Genomic DNA, 21,147 nt, shown 5'->3' with positions numbered 1-21,147 from the left:
AAATATCATCCCCAGTAATAATTCAAGTGTATTTAGCCATGAGGATAGCTTTTACTTCTTTCCTAAAAGTATGGTAGAGGAGATGAGCCTGATTTCAGGGGGGAGTGAGTTCCAGATCCTGGGTGCCATTCCTGAGAAGGAGCGTTTATACGTTTTTTCCTTGCGGAATCTTTGGGGCTTTAGCAAGAGATTGTTTGTGCCTCTAGTGTTTCTGGAGCCTCCAGAAATCGTCAGCTTCTGGGCGAGGTATCCGGGTGAGCTCAGGTGGACAGCCTTGTGCGTCATGCAGGCGATTTTCAGATGTATTCTGGCTTCAAAAGGCAGCCAGTTCAGGGCTTTCAGGTCAGGGGAAATGTGTGAGTGTTTTTTTGATCCAGTGATGAGTCTCGCTGCGGCGTTTAGAGAAGCTCTTATGGGTGCCGTAGTAGTTAGGGGGAGACTGCAGAGGGCGATGCTGCCGTAATCTATTCGAGGGATGACTAGAGCTTGTACCGCAGTTTGGAAATCTTTGGAAGGAAGGGTTTGAGTTTCCTTAAGGTATTGATCTGCTAGTTCGCACCCTTAGTTGCTTTGTTGATGTGTTCCTGTATGTGGAGGTTGGTGTCAAGTGTTATGCCTAGAGATTTTGCTGAGTCCACGATGGTGGGATGAACATTGAGTGCGGTTAGGTGTTTAAGCCAGATTTGAGTGGTAGTGATCTTCGCAGGAGGTGAGATCAAGAGGAACTCTGTTTTGAGAGCATTGAGTTTGAGATGATTAGCGGCCAGCCATGATTGGGTGCTTCTGATCGTTGAATTCAAGAGCATAATGTCTTTGGGTGATTGTAATTTGAGATAAAGTTGGGTGTCATCGGCGTACATGTGGAAGTGAACATTGGATGCTTGTAGCAAGGTGGCGAGAGGTTCCATAACTAGGTTAAACCAAGTTAGGGTTAGGGAGGATCCTTGTGGGACGCCTAGCGATACCGGTATTGGAGAAGACATCAAGTTGTTACTCTTGAATTTCTGCGATCCGTTGTGTAGAAAGGACGTGAACCACTTGAGCACAGTTCCAGATATACCCATTCTTGTGTTTAATAGATCGAGTAAGTTCTCATGTTTGACGGTGTCGAATGCAGAAGAGCGATCAAGAAGGATAAGGAGGCAGGTATCGTTTTGATCTAGGATTTGAAGGGCGTCGTCAATTATGCGAGTCATAGCAGTTTCTGTACTGTGGTCCGCTCTGAAGCCTGATTGATGAGGTTTGAGTAGATCAAACTGATTAATGTGTTTAGTCAATTGAGTTTGTGCGCATTTTTCCAACAATTTGGCAAGAGTCGGAATATTGGTAATGGGACGGTAATTATTTAGATCAGAGGGGTCGGCTGTAGGTTTCTTTAGTAGAGGTGTGACTTGTCCAACTTTGAGGGAGTCGGGGATGGTCCCTTGTTGAAGTGAGCTGTTGATAATTTTAGTCCAGAGTGGGAGGAGCGACGGGGTAAGGTCTTTGACAGCGTTGGCAGGAAGGGGGTCCGTGATGTGATTGGCTGGTTTCACAGTGCTGAGCAGTCTACCAATTTCTTCTTCCGAGTAGGTGACAAAGGATGACCATGTAGCATTGTTTTTTGGTTCAGTGGGTGCTGTGCAGAGGGGTTTGGGGTAGAGACTTACGTCAATGAGGAGATCGTTCTTTATGTTGTCGTTTTTTTGGATAAAGAAAGAGGCGAAGTCTTCACAGGAGGGTGCTTCGCCCTAAGTGCTGAGTGGTTGGGGTTGTTCCTTGGATTGTGTTCTGATTAGCTCAAACAGCTTTCTCGGACGATTTTTGGCTTGGTCGAGCCGACGGCTGAAGAAATCTGATTTTGAGCGTTTTATTTCCCTGAAGTAGGCATTTCTCTTTTTCTTCAGCATTTTTAAGTGCAGTGCGGAGGGAGCTGATCTCCAGGTGCGCTCTGCCATTCGCATGGCCCGTCTATCGTCATTGAGACTCCCGTCGTACCAAGGATTGGACATTTTTGTGGATGCTCTTTTTAGCTGCATAGGTGCAGCTTCATTAACTATAGAGGTCATAGCGTTGAGATAGTGATCCGTCAAGGATTGGACATCCGTAACGCCAGTAGGAGGAAGTAATAGATTGCAGCTGTTGGGGGGTAGAGAGTTTGGGTTGAGTTTTTTCAGGTCTCTTTTCCAGACTTTGGGCTTGAAGGATTGAACCGGGTTAAATTTGACTTTCGTTGATGAAGAATGTGACAATATGATGATCTGACCAGTCACAGGGTTGGATAGTTTAGAGTTGGATAGAGTCCTCTTTGGAGATGATAAGGTCGATGATAGAGCCTTTCTCGTGGGTCGGGCTGTTGCATATTTGGAGGAGGTCAAGGGCGTCGAGGAAGTTTTTAAGACTATTTACCACCGCGTCATTATGATCGTTCCAGTGGAGGTTGAAGTCACCAAGGTATATTTGTGTGAGTTGTCGCCCTGAATTGGTTGTGATCAAATCCATGATTTGTTGCGAGAAGGTAAGGTTGTCCCCTGGTGGGTGGGAAATGCCGTGAAGAGAGCATATTGGTTTGCCCTCACTGATAATATCGAGGCAAATTTATTCACAGGAGGTTGGGGAGGGTAGGGAGGGAGAGGTTACTTTCATGACAGAGAGGTTACTCCTGTGTATACATGCGATTCCACCACCTTTTTGACCAACCCTGTCTAGTCTAGTGATGTGGTAGTTGGGGGGAACCAGTATGTCCATTATAGGTGTAGAAGATTCAGTTAGCCAGGTTTCAGTCATGATGATTAGGTCAAGGTCCAGTGATAAGATGAGATCAGCGATTGCAGAGGAGTGCCTAGAGGCCGATCTGCAGTTGAGGAGGGTGCATTTGAGACGGGGTGTGTCGAGGGTGGAAGGGGGTTCTAGAGAGAGGGGGACTTTTCTCAGGTTACTAAGGATAGAAATTCTGTTGTTTTGCGTGGGGGGTCTAAGGGGATTTGGATGAATCGTTGGAATGGCGCGGAGGGCGGAGGGTATGTTGTTAAGGGGAGCTGGGTCGTAGGAGCGGAGGAGGGTGACTGTGTCAAGGTCCGATAGTGTGTTGCAGGAGCGATGGGGACGGTTTTCACGATTGCGAACAGGGATTGAGGTCCAGTGCGGGGGGCGTTGAGTGCGAGAGTCAGCCGACCGGGTGGAGGTCCTGTTAGGAAGGGTGGTGCTGGTGAAGGCGGGTGAGGGGTGTCTGGGGTGTGTGCAGAGTAATTGTTTGAGGATGTGAATGTCTTCTTTGAGCTGGAGGAGGGAGGCCATAACGTAGTCTAGTGTGGGATGTGTGTTGGTTGTGGGGATTGGAGTGTTGGGGGAGGATGACATAGGGGGGAGGTTGGTGGTATGGAGGAGGGTATTGGTGGTAGGTGGAGAGTGCATGGTGGAGGATGGGCGTATGTTAGTGGTGATGGGGTCGCATGTAGGGTAGTGGGGGTGAGAATGGGGGGGGAAGTGGGATTGTATGTGGTTCTTTTTTGAGGAGGCGGAGTTGAGTTTATAGAGGCGTGATCAGTGTGGTTAGTTACTGGGTGGAAGTGGGGCTGAGAATGGGGGGGATAAAGGGTGGGGTTTGTCTGTGTGCGTGTCGGTCTGGTGCTGAACTCGGTTAGGCGGATTGTGGGTGGGAGCTGTGGTGTCATGGGTGAAAAGAATGGGAATGTGGGCTGGTGAAAGGGGGGAGGGGGTACGGTTGGTGTATGTGGGTGAAAGATCTATGTCTGATTGAGGGGTGTGTGGTAGCACCCGTAGGTGGGTGCATGACTAAGGTGCCGGTGGTAGAGGAGAGGTGCGTGTCGTTTTGGGGCTGAGGTAGGTTAGAGGCGTTGTGGTTGGGGGTTGTGGTGTCAGGGGAGAAAGGAATGGGAGTGGTATGAATGGAGGTCAAGGTGTTGGTGGGGGGGGACGGGGTGCAGCTGGTGTATGTCGGGGAGAGATCTAAGTCTGTGATTGAAGAGTGTGAGGTGGTTGAAGTAGGTGGGTGGATGACGACGGTGCCGGTGGTAGAGAGGTGCGTGTCGTTTAGGGACTGAGCTGGGTTAGCATCGTTATGGTTGGGGGCTGTGAGGTCAAGGGTGATCGGACTGAGAGTGCTATGAGTGGGGGTCCGCGGATTGGAGAGGTGCTGTAAGAAAGTGGGGAACAGGTTGTCTAGTAGTTCCAGGTTCCTGTCTGTGGATTGGATTAGGACAATCCCGTTGTTATAGATAGTGATGGAGGTTCTGCCTGGGAAGAGTTGGGATGGTGTGATGGAGTGTTTGGCCATGGGCGGATTTCCTGGAATTGGATACGGTGAGTAAAGAGAGGAACGTTTTTCTCCATTGAGCTCTGCGTGCGGTGTGGAAGATGATTTCAATGTTTACGGCACCATTGACCGGTGAGAAGTAGGTGTCTGCAAAGGGCGTTTCAGGGTGGGACCTCAGTAAGTTGTGTTTAAAGCGTTTAGCGGCTTTTTTGGTGAGTGTGGGTGGGTAGTTGATTCAGTATGTGTGCTTGCCGATGAGCTCCATGTTGGGGTGCCGGAGCCGGTAGGTGTGGGAGGGTGCCCAGTAATCGCCGGTTGCATGGAATGAAAGTGACACTAGTGGGCAGCCAAAGTGTATGCGGTAGTAGTCAATGCAAACAGGGATAAGAATTGTAGTGGGTGCGGGTTGCACAGATGTAGGGTGCACAATAATGATATACGGGAGCAGAATACAAACACATACACTAATACCCAGTTGCATGGAACAACAGTGACATTAATGAGCAGCCAAAGTATATGAGGTAGTAATTGGTGCCTACAGGAATAAAACTTGAAATGGGAGCAGGTTACATAAATGTAACAGGTCTATATGAGCAATTAGTCGGTGCATTACAGTGAAGTCGTTGTGGGTTACAAACATGTACAGAATAAAATATAGGTATAATACTGACGATATACTAGACTGAAATACCGATGCAGACAGTAAAATACCTGAATCAAAAGTGACAATAGTGAGTAGTCAAAAATGAGTGTTCCAAAATAAATGAGGTACATGAATCAGTAGCAATATAGAGTTGCAACAAAAGTTATATGCTATATAACAATAGTGAGAAGTCAAAAATAAATGAGGGTGTGCCCACAGCTCTTCCAAGGGGAAGGTGGTTTGACGCATTTTGGATTCAGGTAGAAAAGGGCATACTGGGATGGCTTTGTGGCCAGAACCATAAGAAGTGAGGTAAAGAGGAAAGTGTTGTCACATGGGAACTATCAGTCCTCCCCTTCCACAAACAAGACAATGGCATAAAACTGGCATCTTAGACACAGCCTTCAGATTACTATGGGGCTGGAAAGAAGACCGGCTGCCATACTGCTCCCTGGACTCAGCAAAAAAAAGGCTGCACCAAAGACTAGACTTCACCTGCTGCACACAAGGGACCTACAAAGTCGACTGTGCCTGCTGTCACCACTCATGGAAACAAGCCCAAAATGTAATAGCACCGAAAACGCCATACTGAGAGCTAGTTGGCAAGCCTCCTGTTAAGTTTCAGGACCATCAAAAGGAAAGGGAATCAGCACCAAGGGCACATCTGCACAGGAACACCTCACCACTTCTAGATGCGTAAGTGCCTGCTGGGCAACAGAGTCCAGACTTTTCACGGTGTCCCCAAGTCCTTAAGACACGTTGCAGAAGTCTAAGTGGACCCTTGTCTCCAGAAAGAAAGGATTGGCTTACATGTAAGCAACAACGGAGACTGATGTAACCTGCAGACCAGTTGAACATTGGACCTGCACTGGAATCCGCAGCTGCATCGTGGCAGTCCCGAGGCTGGAGATGACCTCTGACGCTCTTGGATGTCAGGGTGGCAACAGGAACACACCACATATCATCAGCATCCTGTTTCTTCAGCATCAGAACGGTTTCTTTGCTGGTCCGCGGTAAGGAGAGGAGTGCACTGAGGACCCGGAGACTGCTGGAGCCAATAGGTAACTATCTCCCTGGATGTAAGTGGGGCCCTGACAGGCTCCCATCCAGTTATGGTCATCAAGTGAAGAGGAGCAGCTTTTCACTCTAGCTGGCTAAAAACTACCAAAATCGCTTTCAGCGATTTATTGCTTTTTCTACAGTGATTAACAACTTTGAAAGCTAGTCTCTCTGGTTTCCCTCAATAAATGTTCTGTTTTGGTGTCTATTTCAAAATAAAAATACAAGCTATTTTAACCAGTTGGTGTATGATTTGTATTGAAATGCATTTCTTACTGGACTATTTTGGTACTTCTAAATGATTTACACTTGTTCCTTTGATTAAGCTTGGCTTATTTGTGCCACAGCTACCCAGGACTGAGCTAAAGGTTTTATTAAAGAAACCTAACTGGGCTTGATATAGATTGCAACATTACATGGTGGAGTCTCACAACCACACCACATAATAATCCACTTTCCTACAGAAACAGAGAAAGGACTACCACAGCTCTAAATTATTTGTTGTTCTTAACTTTTTTTTTTTCTTCAAACTGCAGTGGCTTCTAAATTCCCTTTGAGGATTATAAGTAATCATCTTTCAGAGTCTAGATTTGTTTTTCCAATTTAACACATTTACCAAATCTATTTGCTCACAAAACCTCTTAACATATTGCTTATAATTTTTTTTAATAAGATCAGGTAATATTTCACATATAGGTGAGTAGTAATTTTAAAATAAATTGATATGAATGTGTGAACTGTCTTTAGCATCAACAATGTCTAGCAACACAGCTTGTGGCACTAATAAGAGTTGCATATAGTTCTCAATTGTCATATTTTCTTTTTACAACAAAGCACCAAGAGACAACTTAATGAACAGCAATACTTCCAAGTTATTAACTAATTTATGCAAAGTGACTGTTGCCATGAAAGAATAGGATTTTATCAACCTTTGCACTTAACGACCTTGGGCTAATCTCCAAATAATCTGACTCTTGGGTAAAAAAAAATATATTTGTATAGGGATTATACCAGATTTTCTTCTAAACTGCCTCTATCAGATGATAGTAGTTCTAAGACATTTTTTTCCTTCCCTGAATAACCAATTCACCGTGATTCATCTGCAATGGTAGAAATTACAAGGGAAAATATCTTGCTCCAATCCCAAATATGTGTATTTGTGCTGACTAGATTTAATGTTATTTACAACAAGGGGTGGTGATGGACAGAGTCTCTGAATTAAGCAGAATTAAGCAGAATACTCTCACCCAGTCAAGAGATCAGGGCTAGATCCAACACCGTTTTTTAGCTCATTGCACCATCCCAGTTTCAGAACCTGGCTGGGCCAGGGACAGACTAATTTGCATATAGCCAGGTTCTGAGCTGGGATGGGGCAGTGAGATAAATAACGGTGATGGATCAAGCCCTGATCTTTGGACTGGGTAAGAGTGGTCTGCTTAATTCAGACACTCTGTTCATCACCACCCCCTTTTCTGTATCGTTTTTGGCCACTATAGGTGTGGCAGGGTATACTCAGACATGAGTCCCTTTCTCACTGCTCCATCAGGATTCAAGCAAGCCGGGCCGAAGAGGCTGAAATGCCAGAAACCGGTCCCCGGTAGCTTGTCTCCTTTCTGGTGAAGAATTGGCTTGGTAGTTTGGTCTGCCCTGTTCCCATGATGCACTGGGCCAGGGACAGACTAATTTGCATATAGCCAGGTTCTGAGCTGGGATGGGGCAGTGAGATAAATAACGGTGATGGATCAAGCCCTGATCTTTGGACTGGGTAAGAGTGGTCTGCTTAATTCAGACACTCTGTTCATCACCACCCCCTTTTCTGTATCGTTTTTGGCCACTATAGGTGTGGCAGGGTATACTCAGACATGAGTCCCTTTCTCACTGCTCCATCAGGATTCAAGCAAGCCGGGCCGAAGAGGCTGAAATGCCAGAAACCGGTCCCCGGTAGCTTGTCTCCTTTCTGGTGAAGAATTGGCTTGGTAGTTTGGTCTGCCCTGTTCCCATGATGCACTGGGCCAGGGACAGACTAATTTGCATATAGCCAGGTTCTGAGCTGGGATGGGGCAGTGAGATAAATAACGGTGATGGATCAAGCCCTGATCTTTGGACTGGGTAAGAGTGGTCTGCTTAATTCAGACACTCTGTTCATCACCACCCCCTTTTCTGTATCGTTTTTGGCCACTATAGGTGTGGCAGGGTATACTCAGACATGAGTCCCTTTCTCACTGCTCCATCAGGATTCAAGCAAGCCGGGCCGAAGAGGCTGAAATGCCAGAAACCGGTCCCCGGTAGCTTGTCTCCTTTCTGGTGAAGAATTGGCTTGGTAGTTTGGTCTGCCCTGTTCCCATGATGCACTGGGCCAGGGACAGACTAATTTGCATATAGCCAGGTTCTGAGCTGGGATGGGGCAGTGAGATAAATAACGGTGATGGATCAAGCCCTGATCTTTGGACTGGGTAAGAGTGGTCTGCTTAATTCAGACACTCTGTTCATCACCACCCCCTTTTCTGTATCGTTTTTGGCCACTATAGGTGTGGCAGGGTATACTCAGACATGAGTCCCTTTCTCACTGCTCCATCAGGATTCAAGCAAGCCGGGCCGAAGAGGCTGAAATGCCAGAAACCGGTCCCCGGTAGCTTGTCTCCTTTCTGGTGAAGAATTGGCTTGGTAGTTTGGTCTGCCCTGTTCCCATGATGCACTGGGCCAGGGACAGACTAATTTGCATATAGCCAGGTTCTGAGCTGGGATGGGGCAGTGAGATAAATAACGGTGATGGATCAAGCCCTGATCTTTGGACTGGGTAAGAGTGGTCTGCTTAATTCAGACACTCTGTTCATCACCACCCCCTTTTCTGTATCGTTTTTGGCCACTATAGGTGTGGCAGGGTATACTCAGACATGAGTCCCTTTCTCACTGCTCCATCAGGATTCAAGCAAGCCGGGCCGAAGAGGCTGAAATGCCAGAAACCGGTCCCCGGTAGCTTGTCTCCTTTCTGGTGAAGAATTGGCTTGGTAGTTTGGTCTGCCCTGTTCCCATGATGCACTGGGCCAGGGACAGACTAATTTGCATATAGCCAGGTTCTGAGCTGGGATGGGGCAGTGAGATAAATAACGGTGATGGATCAAGCCCTGATCTTTGGACTGGGTAAGAGTGGTCTGCTTAATTCAGACACTCTGTTCATCACCACCCCCTTTTCTGTATCGTTTTTGGCCACTATAGGTGTGGCAGGGTATACTCAGACATGAGTCCCTTTCTCACTGCTCCATCAGGATTCAAGCAAGCCGGGCCGAAGAGGCTGAAATGCCAGAAACCGGTCCCCGGTAGCTTGTCTCCTTTCTGGTGAAGAATTGGCTTGGTAGTTTGGTCTGCCCTGTTCCCATGATGCACTGGGCCAGGGACAGACTAATTTGCATATAGCCAGGTTCTGAGCTGGGATGGGGCAGTGAGATAAATAACGGTGATGGATCAAGCCCTGATCTTTGGACTGGGTAAGAGTGGTCTGCTTAATTCAGACACTCTGTTCATCACCACCCCCTTTTCTGTATCGTTTTTGGCCACTATAGGTGTGGCAGGGTATACTCAGACATGAGTCCCTTTCTCACTGCTCCATCAGGATTCAAGCAAGCCGGGCCGAAGAGGCTGAAATGCCAGAAACCGGTCCCCGGTAGCTTGTCTCCTTTCTGGTGAAGAATTGGCTTGGTAGTTTGGTCTGCCCTGTTCCCATGATGCACTGGGCCAGGGACAGACTAATTTGCATATAGCCAGGTTCTGAGCTGGGATGGGGCAGTGAGATAAATAACGGTGATGGATCAAGCCCTGATCTTTGGACTGGGTAAGAGTGGTCTGCTTAATTCAGACACTCTGTTCATCACCACCCCCTTTTCTGTATCGTTTTTGGCCACTATAGGTGTGGCAGGGTATACTCAGACATGAGTCCCTTTCTCACTGCTCCATCAGGATTCAAGCAAGCCGGGCCGAAGAGGCTGAAATGCCAGAAACCGGTCCCCGGTAGCTTGTCTCCTTTCTGGTGAAGAATTGGCTTGGTAGTTTGGTCTGCCCTGTTCCCATGATGCACTGGGCCAGGGACAGACTAATTTGCATATAGCCAGGTTCTGAGCTGGGATGGGGCAGTGAGATAAATAACGGTGATGGATCAAGCCCTGATCTTTGGACTGGGTAAGAGTGGTCTGCTTAATTCAGACACTCTGTTCATCACCACCCCCTTTTCTGTATCGTTTTTGGCCACTATAGGTGTGGCAGGGTATACTCAGACATGAGTCCCTTTCTCACTGCTCCATCAGGATTCAAGCAAGCCGGGCCGAAGAGGCTGAAATGCCAGAAACCGGTCCCCGGTAGCTTGTCTCCTTTCTGGTGAAGAATTGGCTTGGTAGTTTGGTCTGCCCTGTTCCCATGATGCACTGGGCCAGGGACAGACTAATTTGCATATAGCCAGGTTCTGAGCTGGGATGGGGCAGTGAGATAAATAACGGTGATGGATCAAGCCCTGATCTTTGGACTGGGTAAGAGTGGTCTGCTTAATTCAGACACTCTGTTCATCACCACCCCCTTTTCTGTATCGTTTTTGGCCACTATAGGTGTGGCAGGGTATACTCAGACATGAGTCCCTTTCTCACTGCTCCATCAGGATTCAAGCAAGCCGGGCCGAAGAGGCTGAAATGCCAGAAACCGGTCCCCGGTAGCTTGTCTCCTTTCTGGTGAAGAATTGGCTTGGTAGTTTGGTCTGCCCTGTTCCCATGATGCACTGGGCCAGGGACAGACTAATTTGCATATAGCCAGGTTCTGAGCTGGGATGGGGCAGTGAGATAAATAACGGTGATGGATCAAGCCCTGATCTTTGGACTGGGTAAGAGTGGTCTGCTTAATTCAGACACTCTGTTCATCACCACCCCCTTTTCTGTATCGTTTTTGGCCACTATAGGTGTGGCAGGGTATACTCAGACATGAGTCCCTTTCTCACTGCTCCATCAGGATTCAAGCAAGCCGGGCCGAAGAGGCTGAAATGCCAGAAACCGGTCCCCGGTAGCTTGTCTCCTTTCTGGTGAAGAATTGGCTTGGTAGTTTGGTCTGCCCTGTTCCCATGATGCACTGGGCCAGGGACAGACTAATTTGCATATAGCCAGGTTCTGAGCTGGGATGGGGCAGTGAGATAAATAACGGTGATGGATCAAGCCCTGATCTTTGGACTGGGTAAGAGTGGTCTGCTTAATTCAGACACTCTGTTCATCACCACCCCCTTTTCTGTATCGTTTTTGGCCACTATAGGTGTGGCAGGGTATACTCAGACATGAGTCCCTTTCTCACTGCTCCATCAGGATTCAAGCAAGCCGGGCCGAAGAGGCTGAAATGCCAGAAACCGGTCCCCGGTAGCTTGTCTCCTTTCTGGTGAAGAATTGGCTTGGTAGTTTGGTCTGCCCTGTTCCCATGATGCACTGGGCCAGGGACAGACTAATTTGCATATAGCCAGGTTCTGAGCTGGGATGGGGCAGTGAGATAAATAACGGTGATGGATCAAGCCCTGATCTTTGGACTGGGTAAGAGTGGTCTGCTTAATTCAGACACTCTGTTCATCACCACCCCCTTTTCTGTATCGTTTTTGGCCACTATAGGTGTGGCAGGGTATACTCAGACATGAGTCCCTTTCTCACTGCTCCATCAGGATTCAAGCAAGCCGGGCCGAAGAGGCTGAAATGCCAGAAACCGGTCCCCGGTAGCTTGTCTCCTTTCTGGTGAAGAATTGGCTTGGTAGTTTGGTCTGCCCTGTTCCCATGATGCACTGGGCCAGGGACAGACTAATTTGCATATAGCCAGGTTCTGAGCTGGGATGGGGCAGTGAGATAAATAACGGTGATGGATCAAGCCCTGATCTTTGGACTGGGTAAGAGTGGTCTGCTTAATTCAGACACTCTGTTCATCACCACCCCCTTTTCTGTATCGTTTTTGGCCACTATAGGTGTGGCAGGGTATACTCAGACATGAGTCCCTTTCTCACTGCTCCATCAGGATTCAAGCAAGCCGGGCCGAAGAGGCTGAAATGCCAGAAACCGGTCCCCGGTAGCTTGTCTCCTTTCTGGTGAAGAATTGGCTTGGTAGTTTGGTCTGCCCTGTTCCCATGATGCACTGGGCCAGGGACAGACTAATTTGCATATAGCCAGGTTCTGAGCTGGGATGGGGCAGTGAGATAAATAACGGTGATGGATCAAGCCCTGATCTTTGGACTGGGTAAGAGTGGTCTGCTTAATTCAGACACTCTGTTCATCACCACCCCCTTTTCTGTATCGTTTTTGGCCACTATAGGTGTGGCAGGGTATACTCAGACATGAGTCCCTTTCTCACTGCTCCATCAGGATTCAAGCAAGCCGGGCCGAAGAGGCTGAAATGCCAGAAACCGGTCCCCGGTAGCTTGTCTCCTTTCTGGTGAAGAATTGGCTTGGTAGTTTGGTCTGCCCTGTTCCCATGATGCACTGGGCCAGGGACAGACTAATTTGCATATAGCCAGGTTCTGAGCTGGGATGGGGCAGTGAGATAAATAACGGTGATGGATCAAGCCCTGATCTTTGGACTGGGTAAGAGTGGTCTGCTTAATTCAGACACTCTGTTCATCACCACCCCCTTTTCTGTATCGTTTTTGGCCACTATAGGTGTGGCAGGGTATACTCAGACATGAGTCCCTTTCTCACTGCTCCATCAGGATTCAAGCAAGCCGGGCCGAAGAGGCTGAAATGCCAGAAACCGGTCCCCGGTAGCTTGTCTCCTTTCTGGTGAAGAATTGGCTTGGTAGTTTGGTCTGCCCTGTTCCCATGATGCACTGGGCCAGGGACAGACTAATTTGCATATAGCCAGGTTCTGAGCTGGGATGGGGCAGTGAGATAAATAACGGTGATGGATCAAGCCCTGATCTTTGGACTGGGTAAGAGTGGTCTGCTTAATTCAGACACTCTGTTCATCACCACCCCCTTTTCTGTATCGTTTTTGGCCACTATAGGTGTGGCAGGGTATACTCAGACATGAGTCCCTTTCTCACTGCTCCATCAGGATTCAAGCAAGCCGGGCCGAAGAGGCTGAAATGCCAGAAACCGGTCCCCGGTAGCTTGTCTCCTTTCTGGTGAAGAATTGGCTTGGTAGTTTGGTCTGCCCTGTTCCCATGATGCACTGGGCCAGGGACAGACTAATTTGCATATAGCCAGGTTCTGAGCTGGGATGGGGCAGTGAGATAAATAACGGTGATGGATCAAGCCCTGATCTTTGGACTGGGTAAGAGTGGTCTGCTTAATTCAGACACTCTGTTCATCACCACCCCCTTTTCTGTATAGATTTAATGTTAGCCTGAAAGGACAGTTACATTTGTTTGCATGTACACTTTACAAGGTGTGGAAAAATAAATAGAATACATTTTTCAGGAAACAAAAAATACAAATGTTTAGCTTCCAACGACAGATGACGTCTAAGAACTATTGATTCATTGTAATTTGTCTCCAAAGATGCATGCGTTTGGTAATGCTTGCTGGTACCTTGAGTGGGATGGAAAAGGAAGTAGGTGGCGCTTGGCGGAAGTCACTGCCTACGGTTAGTGTCTTTGTTCGGTCATCCGGATTTTCCTCTGAAGGGAGGGTGGGGATATGCTGCTGATATTGGAAGCCGAATTGCGGTGCGATGGAGGAGTATGCTGGATAATGGTATTGCTGATATCCTCTGGGAAAGGAAGGCTGACCTCGTCCTCTGGGGCCTAGAGAGGGTACTTTCTTTATACCATAACGTGCCTAAAGATTTGTCCGTGTCTAACTGTTTTTTAAGCCTCATCACCAACATGGTTTCCATACAAAGCCTCCTCGTCGTATGGTAGATCTGGTATCTTTGTTTGGACTTCTGGACTGAAATTGGTGGCCCTCAGCCATCCCTGAAGGCATAGGACTGCTATGCCTGCAAGCGGTCTAAAGCCTCTAGAGGTAATATCCATGGTGCAGTCAAATATCTCAGAGGAGGAATGTTGACCTAGCAAAATATTCTTTGCCTCTCCTCGAACCTGTTCTCGAAGTTGGTCGAGAAATTGGGCTATATCGGACTACATTTGGGGGTTTTAGCATCCAAGGAGGGCTAGATAATTGGCAGCTCATACTGTAAGGGCTGACATAGATGAAAATAGTTTGCCATTGTGATCTCAACTCCTACCATCTTTGTCTGGGGGCCTTGTAAGATGTGCAGAAGGATTTTGTGATCTTCGTTGTGCCGCCAGGGAAATGACCGAGCCCGGTTTAGGTTGACCCATGAGGCAAGCAAGAGTATCCTCCGGGCCATATATTTCTTGTCCAATTTGGGAAATACTCCTGGTACTATTGCCAGGCTGCGCATGATCATTAGGCCCAACACTACACAGTCAATAATGTATATGGCTTTTACTGTCTTGCGATAGGGCTCATTAAAATCATACAGAAAACAATCCTGTTGCGTGGCAGGCATGGGCAGGTCAAAACGAGTGGCCAACCTTTCGAGAAGGCAATGGAAGCCTCCTATATTCTCAGGAGGCAAGTCAATAACTGGAGGTGATGGAGATGCTGGCGTCAGCAGGACATGGTCATCCCATTCATTACTGTGGCCCAGAAGCTCAAGCTCTTCTGTTGTCATCAGATGAAGTTGCGTTGTGTAAGGGTAGCACCGACGGAGATTGGTGTACTAGCAGAGGAGGAGGTAGAGTGATAACTGGCTGAGGAGTGACAGGATAGGAAGGTAAAGAAGTTACCATAACAGAAGCCTGTTGACTTGGCGCAGAGGCTGGAGGTAAGCGAGTTTTGTAGTCGGATAACATGCCTGTAAATCGATCATACCATATCTTGCTGGTACTGTTGAGGAGGATAGTCCCGAGAGTAGTAGTCTTGTGAGTAGTAGTCCTGCTCATAATATTACCCCTCATCTGAGTAATCCCGGCATTTTACATGAAGCTCCGAGGGTCTGAGCTGCTCCATAAAGGCGGTCTTCCTCCGAGTCCTCCTGATAGAGGAGGTATAAAGTAAGCAGCGAGCAAGTGAAGGCGCAATTCGTTTTTTAACTTTTTTAATCTGGGTCTGCAGCGATGAATCGCCAATGCAGATGGTCTGGCAATCATCAGCAGAGGGGTCTTCGACTAGTTACTTCGTAGACGAGAAGGGAACTGTGGTCGAAGTGTCCGGCGATGGTTTCTGTGTAGTCAACGGTGGGAGAACAAAGAAACCGTCAGCGCATGAAGTTGGCACAGATGTTACCCGGGGCGGGACAGAATGGGCATGAAGCCACACACCACCACCTATCAGCGCACATGGGAGTTGCTATGAAAAGACTTCCAGGACAGGTAAGTTGTAGAAATTTACATGATGAGGAATATGAAGTTAGAAGACTCAAAACTGTACTGCAATAGGCTGTAGCTGCATAATCAAAGGTGATTTGGTGACAAATCGGACTCCTTAGTGAACAATCCAGAAGGAGTTTCAGCATTGTGGCAAAGCCTCCATTATGCCCAGCTGTAATGTTTTGGCAATTGTTGGCTCAGCTGCTCCTGGTCTGATGAAAGTCTGATTGGTCTACCACTTAATTCAATTTCGATGAAGGGGAGGCCTTAAAGGGAGCACAATGATGAAAAGGAGTTCTCAGGAGAACCTATGAAAATCCCAAATACCTTGCAATTCCACTCGGCAAACTGGCAATTACATCCAACTATGCTGTGTGCAACTGTTACGTAAAGGATCGACAGAAAGGTACACTGAGCTAACATTAATCTTCCTAATGTCTTAACATGGTTATGACATGCATTAACTGAGTAGGGAGGGTGCACTAGATAAGCCAAAATAAAAGGGACTCAATTTTAATATACAAGTATTTTCCTTATGGCGACATTTCCACTGAAGGATGGGCAGGGCCATGAAACATCGATGTCATTGCATGCCAACATTCTTGGTTCAGGACCGCCTGACTGATAATGAAGTGAAATATATACACAGAAAAATAACCCTTTTTCACGTCATATGGTGCAGAGAAAACAGTTACACAAGGAGTAAATTTTGTGGCCTAACGGGCTAGGGCGGTCGATCTCCAATATGGGGAAACGGGTTAGAGTATCCGCAATGTCGCTCAACATCTTGTGATTCTGGTCAATTCACTTAATCACCCCGTGCCTAACAAAAATTAATATGACCTTGTGTAACGTAACTGGTGATCATGTAAAGCACTCTCATACCTTTGTGTCAAGTTCGCGCTATATAAAAAAACCACTTGTAGTCCAAACTACAATAATCCACACCGGCATAAAATTTCATACTTACTTGGCAATTTGACGATAGTCTTCCCGATTCTCTCTTCCGACGTCAATAGCCTTTTGACATAGTTCTCGACACTGGTCATAGTTTCCTTGTTCAAAATAGACAGCTGAAATATTCATAAACAAAACATGGCTTTAGTCTAAAAAAAAAAATCAGTGCACAGTCCCAGCTAACATTCGTCTTTGACAAAGAAAATGAACTTCAATGTAATACCAATCCTATTTTCGTATCAAGTTAAATGATACACACAGAGTATCCAGTAGTGGAAACATGGAATACCAACAGACAAACAGAACTATGCTGTCCCAGAAAGCAAGACAATAGCAGTTTGTGACTTAATTTCAGTTCAGGGTATACAGAAGGTAGCAGAAAGCCATATGCAACCTCTGCTTACATTCACGAGCTGTAATTGGGAGATTTATTTAATAAAGACACCCATGACGGAGAATCTAATTACATCTAAAACAATTCTCACTACAGTAGCTTTTATAAATTTCCACACTTTGATTATTACCGGTCAAGCTGGATATCGTTGAGACAACGTGCAACACTGGTTAACATTTATTTCAACAGCTGAAATAGTTAAGTACACTAGCCCAGTCACCTTATTTTGTGCACCAAATTGCAGCCAATGGGGTTCAGAGGCTTCGAGCTCCAACAGCCAAAATATTTCAAGCTTCAGATTTTTAAAGCGGAGAATTTAGAAACAGCACAGTAGATGTGGAGTGGAAGGAGAGTCACATTAATATATGAACAGTGGAAAATCTGGAAACAATGTTTCAGAGATTCAAATGCCTGAATTGCAACTGGATAGCAGAGTTAAGATGACGAGAGGAATGAGGACTGACGTTTACATAAAGTTTTGTAGTATCCCCTGTCTAATCGACATCTCAGATCCTCTGTAGAGCTCTAAGCAGTTGCCTTTGGCAAAGGTTGTGGTCTATGAAGGTATCTTACATACGTCCAAAAGAGGCAGGGCTGCGAACAGAAGAGTACCAGTTGTCAGTCCAATGGTAGAGAACACTCAATACGTTACTGCTGATTAGTTTTAAAGCTTTATTTCGAACAGAGATATGCAAGCCACCTAAAATGTGACAATCCATGTTTTGCTAATGCCCGACATTTACCTGGCTGTACCTACGAAACAAACAGGTCTTGCAAATATCATTTGTTTTGGGAAAGTAGAATCTGAGGCATGAATGAAGTTAGAAAAAAATGGCGGCAGACCATTTGCGACTTTAACGTAAAGAGGATGGGGTCTTTGGCATGAACTGTGGATTAACGGTCAGAATTATTTTACCTATATAGAGTTTAAGGTAGGAGCCCTTTACCAAAACAGCTTTCATTTCACTAATTCTTCACAGCAAATTTATTGCAAACAGAATGGCTGCCTTCAATGAAAGATGGAGTGTGGATGGCCTGCAAATGGGGTTCAAGAGGATCTTTAATTAAGAATACCCAATTCAGTGCTGAAACTGAAAGTGTTCTAAGAAATCTTATCCTAAACAGAGCACATTCCTTAGCAATGAATATGCTACTTACCAGTATGCATCTGTTCTTGGCATGTAGGGCTGCTAACATTCATATCTGTAGCATAGATCGCCGCCTAGTGTTGGGTCCGGATGATTGCACATTGTTGTCCTGGAAGAGTCTTCGAAGTATCACGAGATAGGTGGCTCCTCCCCTGGACTACAGTGCGCATGGGCATCGACTCCATCCCCAGATTGTTTTTAGCCATTGTGGCAAAGATGGAGTTTAACAGTGAAAGTGATGGCCATGCTAGAGATAAAGCGTAAGAATAAAGTCTGCAGCCGCTACGGGCGCCGGGGAGGAGGGCGGGCGATATGAATGTTAGCAGCCCTACATGCCAAGAACAGATGCATACTGGCAAGTAGCATATTCAGTTCGAGGCATGTGGGCTGCTAAATTCATATCTGTAGCATAGAATACATAGCAGTCCCTCCATTAACGGCGGCCGCCCGTGCCTGCAGCAGAAGTCTGAAAAAGTGTTTTAAGAACAGCCTGTCCCACAGCTGCCTGCTGTTTGGAATGCACATCCACACAGTAATGTTTGGTAAACGTATGTGGTGTAGACCATGTGGCTGCTCTACAAATGTCTTCCAAAGGAATGTTACCTAGGAATGCCATGGAGGCCCCCAACTTGCGTGTGGAGTGTGCCCTGGGGGGGACCGTTACAGTGCGCTTAGCCTTCTGATAGCAAATCTGAATACACTTAACGATCCACCTGGCTATTCCTGCTTTGGAAATGGGGTTGCCTTTGTGCTGAGCTGCGAAGGCAACAAAGAGTTGCTGTGTATTTCTAAAGGGTTGTGTTCTGTCAATGTAGTACATAAGCGCTCTCTTGACATCAAGCGTATGGAGCATCCTTTCTGCTACTGTTTCTGGGTTGGGAAAGAATGCGGGCAGTTCGATAGTTTGATTGACATGAAACTGCGACACCACCTTAGGGAGAAATTTGGGGTTAGTGCGCAGCACCACCCTGTTTGAATGAATCTGTATAAATGGCTCTTGGATGGTGAGCGCCTGTAGCTCACTAACACGTCGTAGAGACGTTATGGCAATGAGAAAAGCCAATTTCCATGTGAGGAACTGAAGTTCACATGAATGCAGAGGTTCAAATGGGGGACCCATCAATCTGGTGAGCACCACATTAAGGTTCCACACAGGAGCTGGCGGGGTCCTGGGAGGGATGACTCGCTTCAGCCCTTCCAGGAATGCTTTAATGGCAGGCACCCTGAAGACAGAGATGCTGCCTGTTTTGGAGGTAAGCCGCTATGGCGGATAAGTGTATCCTAATGGAAGCGTATGCTAGATTGCATTTGTAAAGATGCAACAGATAGCAGATGATATTAGGAATGGAGGCATCGAGCGGGTTAATAGCGTGCTCGGTACAGTAGATGACAAACCGCTTCCATTTTGCTGCATAGCAAGCTCTGGTAGTGGGCTTCCTTGCCTCCCGGATGATGTCCATGCATTCAGGGGGCAAATCAAGGTAGCCAAATTCTAAGACCTCAGGAGCCAGATCGCCAGATTGAGCTGCTGCGGATCTGGGTGCTGAATGTCTCCACGGTTCTGCGTCAAGAGCCGGGGTGTGAGGTGCAGTCTTTGATGCGGTACCACAGAGAGTTCGAGGAACGTGGTGTACCACGGTTGTCGCGCCCACGTTGGAGCAACTAGGATGAGTGTCATCGAGTGTTGCCTTAGCTTTCTTGCCACCAGCGGAATGAGAGGCGCTGGGGGAAAAGCGTACGCAAATCTGCCTGACCAGTTCATCCCTATCGCATTGCCCTGCGACTGTGGGTGAGGGAACCTGGCGGCAAAGCTTTGGCATTTTGCGTTTTCCTCCGTGGCAAACAGGTCCATCTCTGGATGACCCCACTGCTGGAAGTACGGGAGGAGTACTGATGGATGTATCTCCCACTCGTGCATTTGGTGGCTGTACCTGCTGAGCAGGTCCGCCATCTGATTGTCCGTGCCCGGGAGGTGTTCTGCCATGAGGAAAATGTTCCTCTGAATGGCCCACTTCCACATGCTCTGAGCCAGATGAGACAACTGTGGAGAGTGCGCACCTCCCTGCTTTTGAATGTAGTACATGGCTGTCATGTTGTCCGTCCGGATCAACACGACTTTGTTGCACAGATGTACTTTGAAGGACTTGAGTGCCATGAAGATTGCCATCAGTTCCAAGTAGTTGATGTGCATCTTCTTTTGTTGCGTTGTCCATAGTCCCTGCACCGTATAGTGGAGCACATGAGCCCCCCATCCTAGGAGAGACGCGTCCGTTGTTAGAGTAATCTGTGGCACAGGCTCCTGGAACGGTCAGCCCTTGCAAAGGTTGTGTGGATTCCACCAATGCAGAGAGTTGTATGCCCGACCCGTCACCAACACTAGGTCGTTCAGTTGTCCTTGAGCCTGAGTCCACTGATGCGCTAAGCATTCTTGGAGCGGACGCATATGGAGTCTCGCGTGCGGGACTATGAAGATGCAGGAGGCCATCATGCCTATCAACTGCATGAACACTCTCGCTGGGAGTGAGTGTTGTGGTCTGAACTTTTGGATCAGCGACTGGATGTTGGCGATCCTCGTTGGGTTTGGCTGAGCTGTGGCAGCCAGAGTATTGATAGTCGCGCCTAAATACTGCCGCACATGGGCTGGCTGGAGGTGTGACTTCGGGTAGTTCAGTGTAAATCCTAGACTGTGAAGGAGGTGAATGGTGTGGGTCATGTCGGCGGCGCACTGCTGGGCTGACTTTGCGTGCACGAGCCAGTTGTCCAGATAAGGGTAGACATGTATACTCTGTCTCCGAAGGTGTGCCGCTACTGTCGCCAGACATTTTGTGAACACTCTGGGAGCAGTGGTCACTCCGAAGGGGAGCACCTTGAACTGGTAATGCCTGTTTTGGATGGTGAACCTGAGGTACTTTCTGTGGGAGGGGTGGAGTGGTATGTGAAAGTAAGCATCTTTGAGGTCCAAGGTTGCGAGGAAGTCTCCCTGTTGTAACAAGGGAAGAACCTGCTGCAGTGTCAACATGTGAAAGTGTTCCGAAAGAATGTACTGGTTTAAGGGGCGGAGGTCCAGAATCGGTCTGAGCGAGCCGTCCTTCTTTGGGATTAAGAAGTACAGGGAATAAACCCCTGTGCCTTCCTCCTCCACCGGCACGAGCTCTATTGCGCCTTTTTGCAGCATCACTAGAACCTCCTGCTGCAATAAGTGCAAGTGCTCTGCTGACATAGGACGGTGTTTTGGGGGCATGGGTGGTGGGGTGGATGTCAGTTTCAAACAATAGCCGAACTGGATAAGTTTCCTGACCCACCTGTCTGTGGTGATGGACTTCCAGACGGGCAGGAACTGTTGGAGTCTCCCCCCGA

The 21,147-nt window shown here is 47.5% G+C and overlaps 1 protein-coding gene across 1 annotated transcript in view; it reads right to left on the bottom strand.

The window, feature by feature from the left end:
- The window catches only part of STIP1 (stress induced phosphoprotein 1), a 199,906-nt gene that overhangs the window by 72,754 nt on the left and 106,005 nt on the right, over nucleotides 1–21,147 (bottom strand). The window contains exon 7 of the mRNA XM_078651644.1: nucleotides 16,262–16,364. Within this exon, the coding sequence (XP_078507770.1) occupies nucleotides 16,262–16,364 (103 nt within the window). The remainder of the gene's footprint in view (nucleotides 1–16,261; nucleotides 16,365–21,147) is intronic.

Source organism: Lissotriton helveticus, chromosome 7, assembly GCF_964261635.1.
Source record: "Lissotriton helveticus chromosome 7, aLisHel1.1, whole genome shotgun sequence".
In the NCBI taxonomy this organism is placed as follows: domain Eukaryota; kingdom Metazoa; phylum Chordata; class Amphibia; order Caudata; family Salamandridae; genus Lissotriton; species Lissotriton helveticus.
This window is presented reverse-complemented; position numbering and strand designations above follow the sequence as displayed.